Here is a 9,065-nt window from a genome sequence, read left to right as displayed (position 1 = left end):
TTTGTATTTTTAGTAGAGACGGGGTTTCACCATGTTGACCAGGATGGTCTCGATCTCTTGACCTCGTGATCCACCCGCCTCGGCCTCCCAAAGTGCTGGGATTATAGGCGTGAGCCACCGCGCCCGGCCCATAAATAAATAAATTTTAAGAACTGTGGGAAAACTCCTACTTCATAAGTTCCCTACTATGTTAACTTTTAATCAAATAATTCATCTTAAAGAAAAGGCCTGTTATTTCCCATTGTCTGTCAATCTGGTCGGTGTGACACCGTTAGGTTCCCAAAATATCCCATTTATATCTACTTTATACGTACTGTTTATTATATGTTACTATAATTTCTTGAATATACATATACATATATATATATATATATATTTGGCTCAACAGATTGTAAACGCTTGCTAAAATGGTTTACAGCTTACTGTTTTCTGTATGTAGCACATGATTAAGTTCAACATTTATTGAACATTCACTTAGTTATTTCTACTACCTAATGCAGTGCTTGGCACATGGTGGAGAAGGCAGTAAACTATAAAAAGATAAAAAGGAGTGAGAGTGAGTGGGAAGAAAGAAAAAATGGCGGGGGGGGGAGTGGTTCCAATTTACTATACTACTCAACAGAGTAATACTGCTAATACCAAGAGATGCTTACCTTGAACACTCTTTCAGAAAAAATGAGAGGATTTCATCAAATAACTAGATTAGAGACCTAAGGGACTCATCATATGTTTATGAAGAATGCTAAAGGTAAGTTATTATTTACTCTACCCACACAAACAGACTTCAAAGCTACAAGATAGCAACTAAGTGGTCAAAGGGAAAGGGAATTACTATGAAACTATGGTTAAGTGGCTAGAACACCCTATGTATAAATTTTGTTAAAGTATAAGTAATTGCAATAAACTCCCCAAAGCTGTCTGGGTACTTATTTTCCTGGATATCTTGGCAGATCAGGTATCCTTTTAAAGCCAGTCTTGGAAAGAAAAGTATACTTAAAAAGAAAGATGGCTCAGAAGTAATTGAGCAAAGGGAAGAGAAAGCCTAGTCAATGGAAAAGAAAGGCATGTATAAGCAGCAGCAGCCAACTAAGACACCATTTTAACTCTCCCTTTCCTACAATATAATCTCTTGAAGACAGGATCATATTTGTTTCTAAATAACAGCACGACCCCTTACAAATACTAACTACACAGACTATATCTGTAAAATGATTGTCTAAATATATGGAGGGTGAAGTTTCACAACTGAAATCTTTAATGATCTGAGATATCTCAAAAGACTATTCCTCATAATAGGGCTGCCAATAGCTAAAGATACAGCATCGCTTAATTAAGTAGGAAAAGTAAGATATATCAAGACACCCTTATTCAACAGAGTGAATAGCAAGTCCAAGGTCAAACAGATAATTAAATAATTCAAACTGTCCTCTCAGACAAATAATTTGATTCAATATAACTACTATTGTTGCCTGCCTGAAAAAGAACTAGTTTTCTAACTGTAAAGAATGTTTTAGGCTGGGCGTGGTGGCTTATGCTTGTAACCCCAGCACTTTGGGGGGCAGAGGCAAATCACTTGAGCCTAGGAGTTCGAGACCAGCCTGGGCAACATACTGAGACCCTCCTCTCCACAAAAAATAAAAATAAAATATATTAAAAATACATGGAATCATTGGATCAATTTAGAGAGCTGCCATTTTATTTCAAATTTTAGTATATGTGCTGCCGAAGTGAGCATATTTTATTTCAAATTAAAATAAAATGAAATAAAATTTTCTTCCTAACGCTGATCTCTTTTATCCTTCAAAAAAGTTTTTAACTTATTTAGGCAGGGTGCTGCAGCTCCTTGGCCTGTAAGCCCAGCACTTTGGAAGGCCAAGGCAGGATACTCATTTGGCCAAGAATCTGAGACCAGCCTGGGCAACAGAGTAAGATCCTGTCTCTCTCTCTCTCTCTCTCTCTATAAAAAATTAGCTGGCATGATGGCATGCACCTGCAGTTCCAGCTACTTGGAAGGCTGAGGTGAGGAGGATTGTTTGATCCCAAGAGTTCAACCAGCCTGAGGAACATAGGAAAACTTTGTCTCCGAAAATAAATAAATAAATAAAAAATTATGACTTACTTGAATGGATTCACTGAGTGAACAATGCCAAGTTTCTGAGCAGGCCAATTAGCCTGCCTTGATGTTACTGAACACAAGTTACTCTTCAGTTATAAGGGTAAAGTAAAAACCTACATGTATCTCTACCTGACTGTCAAAAGCCTGAGATATTTAAACACAGTTCTGAAACCTGATTGCACATTTCAACCACCTGGGGAGAAGCATTAGAATATAAATATGCCTGAGCCCCATGCCAAATCTGTGGAATCTAAGTCAAGCTTACCAGGGCATTGATGCAGCCAGCTGGAAACTGAATTCCACACCAGAATTTTGAAACTAATGGTCTAACCACAGAACAAAATATTTCTGCAACTACCTTAATACAACTGTGTGACTAAGGTTTATATGCCAACATTTTCTCTAACCTAAAAGGTTTAGGAGAGATCACATGAAAATTTAGTTACCTTTATGTTTCCTGGTTGCTTAGACTTGCCTTTTTTTTTTTTTTGTGACGAAGTCTTACTCTAGCCCAGGCTGGAGTGCAGTGGCATGATCTCTGCATGATCACTGCAACCTCCACCTCCCAGGTTCAACCATTCTGCCTCAGCCTCCCGAGTAGCTGGGATTAGAGGCATGCACCATCATGCCCAGTTAATTTTTATATTTTTAGTGGAGACGGGGTTTCACCATGTTGGTCAGGCTGGTCTCGAACTCCTAACCTCGTGATCCTCCCGCCTCGGCCTCCCAAAGTGCTGGGATTACAGGTGTGAGCCACTGCGCCAGGCCTTACTTGCTTTTTTTTAAGAGTAAAAGCAAGGCTTAAGAACCAACTGGAAAGAAGGGGACTGAGTATATCATACAAAAGGTAATGGAACAAATGTGACCATTTAACAAAAAACACACATCTTCCTAAATACCTAAAGAAACAGGCCTCTCTCCCCCAAGAAAAAACTTGAAGTTGTACAATCAACCTCTTTAAGGGGCCAGGTGACAGTATGCAGTCATCTTGACACAGATAAGACTGCTGTCTGTTTCCAGTTTACTCAGATGGCTCAAGTAGTTCCCCCATGCCAAGTAAAATGTAGGGTCTTTGGTGCTAATAACAAACCACTGGCATTTCCCATCCATCTCACTTGAGTCACTGAGCAATAAATATTAAAGAATTCTCCAGAGCCTCACATTTCTGTCCCAACATACTAAGCTCAAGGCCTTCAAAAATAATGCAAGTAAACAGAACCTAAAGTCTAGACATCTAATTACCTCTATCCATTTCTCTCATTTCTGCTCTTCCCATCCAAAAGGTCAAAGACCATTTCCACTTCCTCAGTCAAAGCTATTTGCCCATTTTAGGCCAGGCACGGTGACTCACGCCTGGAGTCACCAGCACTTTGGTAGGCCAAGGTAGGAGGATCACCTGAGGCCAGGATTTCGAGACCAGTATGGCCAACATGGCAAAACCCCATCTCTACTAAAAATACAAAAAATTAGATGAGTGTGGTGGTGCACACTTGTAGTCCCAGCTGCTTGGGAGGCTAAGGAACAAGACTGCTTGAACCTGGGAGGTGGAGACTGCAGTGACCTGAGACTGCACCAGTGCACTCCAACCTGGGCAACAGAGTGAGACTCTTTCTCAAGGAAAAAAAAAAAAAAAGCTACTTGCTATCTCCTTTTGCTAGAACCTTCTTCTGAAATTTTTGGGTGCTCAATTTTTCAAAGCATCTCACATACGCAAGTGTCAATATAGGAGCTTATAGTTATTTTTCTATCATTTGTATTCTGCAATTAAAGAATATGGAAACTAATGATTTTCAATATTACATTTTCCTGTGTGTCCATAAACGAAGCTTTTCTTTTTCAGCTAGGCCAACTAGAAAGAGGTAACTTTAAGATCCTACATATTACTTTGTTATAGAAAATAAGGCCATCTGACTCTTGTCCTAAGAAATATATGTATGTTTATGAGAAATATATGTATATGATGTAAGATTATAAAAAATTAGGAAAGGAGGAGATGATACAAAGCATATGACAAGACAAAATGAATATGGATAACTGGAAAACCACATCTATTTACAGCATTTCATTTTGTCAGTGGAGATTTCTTAGGGGTATTCTAACTGCTACAAAGATTAAAAACATAAAAGTCAATATATTTCCAGCTTCCCTCATTTATCATGCCCTCCCCCTCCCCCTGTACGCGCAAACATGTACATACACACATTCTCCAGAAATGCCTCCTAGGAGATTATTTAATAAATCATAAAAACCACACATTTCAGCAGCCGTAAGAATTATAGCATGGAAAATTCCAATGGTCTAGCTTTCAGCAGCAGAGAGGTAAAGGATGCTTTACAAAGAAATCCCATATCAATGATACAAATAATTACAATAAACAATACAGGCCCTAGTCTCCCCAAGCCAAATAATTCATTTACATTTCAAAACTGTCTATTTTCATAAAGATTATGTATTAAAATACAAATATCAAGGTTACCTGAAGTATAAGCAAACAACTTAAAAAAATGGAGATTAAAAAAACCTTCCAGAAAGCTAATTTAACTTTTAAAAAACCATGAAGGTAAAGAAAAAGATTAAACTGCACATAGAATTTGCTGTGCATGAACCCACATGAGCAAATCTTAATCACTGAGCAGAGAATTCAGCAAGTCCAAATGAGAGAGAAGAAAGGGTTTAAGAATGACAATCTGTAAAGTAATGATCCAAACAGCAAGGGAATTCTTTAAATCTCTCAAATAAAAAGACAGATGCCTGCATGACCTCACGCCCTCCCTTGTACTTGTTTCAACGTGACTGCCAATGTTTGTACTCTTCAAAGTTCCAAGGGTCATACAACAGCTTTGTATTAGCTGAGTGACTTGCTTTCAACTTCTGTATCATGGATTCCATTCAAATTCACTGTCCTTTCTCTACCTGAGGTGGAGGTGCAGGTTTGCCATTAAGAGCCATCTGGAAAGGGGTAGTCTGCCCTGCAGGAGGCAAAGGAGCAGTCTTCAACTTCTTTGTACTAGTTTTAGATGGATGCTCCTCCTCCTCCTCATCAGAATCCTGAAGGCCATACTTAGAAAAATGGGAGACCTAAGAAAGAGAAGAACCCCACAAAATCAATTTAAACATTATGTTTTCACGATAACTGCCTTTGCAATCTTGTAGCATTACTTTGATAAAAAAAGAAAAAAGGGAGAAATATCAAAGTATTTAAAGCAAAATGTCAACTATCACACTTTTCTTTTTCTAAGATTTAGAAGATGTGTGATGTATGTACTAGTTGCTCATACTAGTATAAAGATTACATAACATACATTAAAATGTCATTTAAAATGCTATCACTAATGTATGAAACTTAATCCAAAGACTTATTATTTTCACAGACATATACTGCCTGTTACCCTCTATCTACACAGGGCCCTTAACATGTTAAGTAATCCAACCAGCCTAGAATAAGAGGAAACCATTGGATTAAACTATTAAGGACAATCAATCTTTTCTTCTCCAAAAATCTTTAAAAGTAAAAATGACGATTACATAGAAAGAGTTGATCCAATAGACCACTGCCTGTTGAATTACTGAAGTCCCTAATGATTACAAACATTAGAAATACTACTACACTTGGCCGGGTGTGGTGGCTCATACCTGTAATCCAAGCACTTTGGAGGCCAAGGCGGGCGGATCACCTGAGGTCGGGAGTTCAAGACCAGCCTGACCAACATGGTGAAACCCCGTCTTTAAAAAAATAAAAAAATAAAAAAAATTAAATTAAAAAAAGAAATACTACTACACCTTAGAACTGTATTTATAAATGCTCATAGGAGGTGGGTAGAGGACTTGAATCATGTGCCCAAAGAGTTTATAATAGCTCATTACTGCTGCATTTTAACTAGGTGTGTAGTTTGGAGCAAATCATAATGTATCTGTACATCTCTTTCCGAATTTATAAAAATAAAGAGAATTTGGCTGGGGGCAGTGGCTTACACCTATAATCAGGACTTTGGAAGGCCAAGAAGGAAGACTGCTTGATCCAGGGAGTTGGAGACCAGCCTGGTCAACATTAAGAAATCCCATTTTTACAAAAATTTAAAAAAGTAGCCAGGCATGGTACTTGGGAGGCTGAGGCAGAAAGAATGCTTGAGTCCAGGAGTTTGAGGCTACAGGGAGCTATGATCCCACCAATGCACTCCAGCCTGAGCAACAGAGCAAGACCCCCATCTCTAAATAAATAAATAAATAAATACAGACAGACATACAGGCAGACAGATAGACAGACACATAGAATGAATTTAGGAAAGGATCCCTTCCAATATCAACATTTTGTGACTGCAAATATAGTTAGTTTATAAAGGTTTGAACTGTGTTAAATGACTATACCTTAAACACCCAAGAACCAGTTTCAGGCCGATATTCTTTAAACTGAGCTCCCTGTTTCCTTGAAACTGCTTCCAATCTTCCTTCATAGTTGATATCAGCAAGGCGATCTGGGCTCTTTATTAAACAACGAGATGTTTTATCTGTTGGCCAAACTCCATCCAATGTAACTTCAGCCTTCCTGTAAAACATAACCAATTGAAGTAAAAATGCTTCAAATAAGACCAAAAAGCCACCTAACATATAAATAGTGAATGATGATAACTATGTTGCCTTGGAATTATTCTGCATGTGACATAAACTTGAATTCTGCCCCATAACCTTAAGAGCAAGGAGTCACTCCTACACTAACACAGTAGTATCTGGTTCTAGAATCACAGTGCATTTATTTCAAATTACCACAGTACATCAATTATTTCCAATCTAATTTTCACAACATTTAAGCTAGGGATCACTAAGTTATTTAAGTCACAGTCGAGTGGTATAACCCAAGTCTTCTGTAAGTCTTAAAGGGCTACTGTACTAAATAATAATAAAAAATAGCTACTACTCATTTAATAAAAACAAATGCTTGGAAAATGAAGTATCAAGAATATCAGTGTGAAGATCACTACAAGACTGGTAGTGTGCCACTTCTAATATTAATACCAGATTCAAATTTTGTATCCTATTCATTTTGTATGCCTTACACCTGAACACAGTGACTACTAGGATGTAACAGGCAGATGCTGTTCTCCATTTCCTGCTTCCCCCAGCCCCTGGCAAATACCACTCTACTTTGTTTTTCTAAATTTGACTTCTCCTAGATACCTCACAAGTGGAATCATATAGTATTCGTCTTTTTGTGACTGGCTTACTTCACTTAGCATGTCCTCAAGGTTTGTCCATGTTGTACTGTATGTCAGAAATTCGTTCCTGAGGCTGAATAATATGTATTTTTTAATTTTTAAAATAAAAAATATGGCTGGGCGCAGTGGCTCACGTCTAATCCCAGTACTTTGGGAGGCTGAGGTGGGCGGATCACGAGGTCAGGTGTTTGAGGCCAGCCTGGCCAATACGGTGAAATCCCGTCTCTACTAAAAATACAAAAATTAGCCCGGCGTGGTGGCACATGCCTGTAGTCCCAGTTACTCAGGAGGCTGAGGCAGTAGAATTGCTTGAACTGGGAGTAGAGGTTGCAGTGGGCCGAGATCACGCCACTGCATTCCAGCCTGGGTGACAAAGCAAAATTCCGTCTCAAAAAAATAAAAATAAAAATAAAAAACATGGCTTCATGAATTTGTGTGTCATCCTCGCACAGTGGCCATGCTAATCTCCTTTGTAGGCTGAATAATATTTTACTACATGTATATACCACATTTTGTTTACCCATTCACTTATCAATAAACATTTGGGTGACTTTTTACCTACTAGCTGTTGTGAAAAGTGTTACTATAAACATAGGTACATAAAGATCCTGCTTTCGATTTTTTTGTATATGTACCCAGAAGTGGAGCTGTTGGGATCAGACAATTAATTCTATTTTTAACTTTCCTGAGAACCACCATACTGACTTCCATAGTAGCTGCACTGCTATACATTCCCAGCAACGGTACACAAAGGTTCCAATTTCTCCACATTGGCAGACACATGCTAATTTGTTTCTTATTAGACGAAGTCTCGCTCTGTCACCCAGGCTGGAGTGCAGTGGTACAATCTTAGCTCACTGCAACTTTCACCTCCCAGGTTCAAGCGAGTCTTGTACCTCAGCCTCCCAAGTAGTTGAGTGCGTGCCACCACACCCAGCTAATTTTTGTACTTTTAGTAGAGATGGAGTTTTGCCATGTTGGCCAGGCTGGTTTCGAACTTCTAGGCTCAAGCGATCCACCCACGTCGGTCTCCCAAAGGGCTGGGGTTATAGGCGTTAGCCACTGCGCCCAGCCAATTTTTTTCTTCTAGTAACCATCCTAATGGGTATGACATCTCATTGTGGTTTTGCTTTGCATTTCTCTAGTAATTATTAATGTTGGGCATCTTTTCATGTACTTCTTGGTCATTTGTATATGATCTTTGGAGAAATGTCAAGTCCTTTGCCAATATTTTCTTTTTTGTTTTTAGAGACAGAGTCTCCCTCTCCTGCCCAGGCAGGAATGAAGTGGCATGATCACAGCTCACTGTAATCCTGACTCCTGAGTTCAGCTGAACCTCCTGCCTCAGCCTCCTGAGCAGCTAGGCCTATAGGTTTGTGCAACCATGCTCAATTACTTAAACCTTTTTTGCAGATACGGGGTGTTACTATTTTGTTGAACTCCTGGCCTCAGGCAATCCTCACTTCTCTGCCTCCCAAAATGCTGGAATAACAGGCATAAGCCACTGCACCCATCCTCTTTGCTCACTTCTGAAATGAGTTACCATTTTTGTTATTGCTGTTGAATTGCTGCATTCTTTATAAGCCGGTTATTAACTCCTTATCAAGTATGATTGGCATATATTTTCTCCTATTTAGGTTGCCTTTTTACTTTTTGTCTTTTGCTGTGCAGGTTTTCAGTCTGATACAGTGTGATTTGTCTATTTTTGCTTTGGTTGCTTATACTTTTTGATGTTATAT

At 38.8% G+C, this 9,065-nt stretch overlaps 1 protein-coding gene and 1 pseudogene across 3 annotated transcripts in view; both read right to left on the bottom strand.

Annotated features, from left to right (window-relative positions):
• The window catches only part of NUP98 (nucleoporin 98 and 96 precursor), a 117,695-nt gene that overhangs the window by 37,737 nt on the left and 70,893 nt on the right, over window positions 1-9,065 (bottom strand). For all 3 annotated transcript variants that reach the window (XM_017532859.2, XM_017532861.2, XM_017532860.2), the window contains exons 19-20: window positions 6,482-6,659; window positions 5,030-5,194 (exon numbers count right to left, since the gene is read on the bottom strand). In XM_017532859.2, the coding sequence (XP_017388348.1) occupies window positions 5,030-5,194; window positions 6,482-6,659 (343 nt within the window). The remainder of the gene's footprint in view (window positions 1-5,029; window positions 5,195-6,481; window positions 6,660-9,065) is intronic.
• On the bottom strand, window positions 7,734-7,846 carry LOC119471957 (annotated as a pseudogene).

Source organism: Cebus imitator, unplaced genomic scaffold (assembly GCF_001604975.1).
Source record: "Cebus imitator isolate Cc_AM_T3 unplaced genomic scaffold, Cebus_imitator-1.0 Scaffold79, whole genome shotgun sequence".
NCBI lineage: Eukaryota > Metazoa > Chordata > Mammalia > Primates > Cebidae > Cebus > Cebus imitator.
This window is presented reverse-complemented; position numbering and strand designations above follow the sequence as displayed.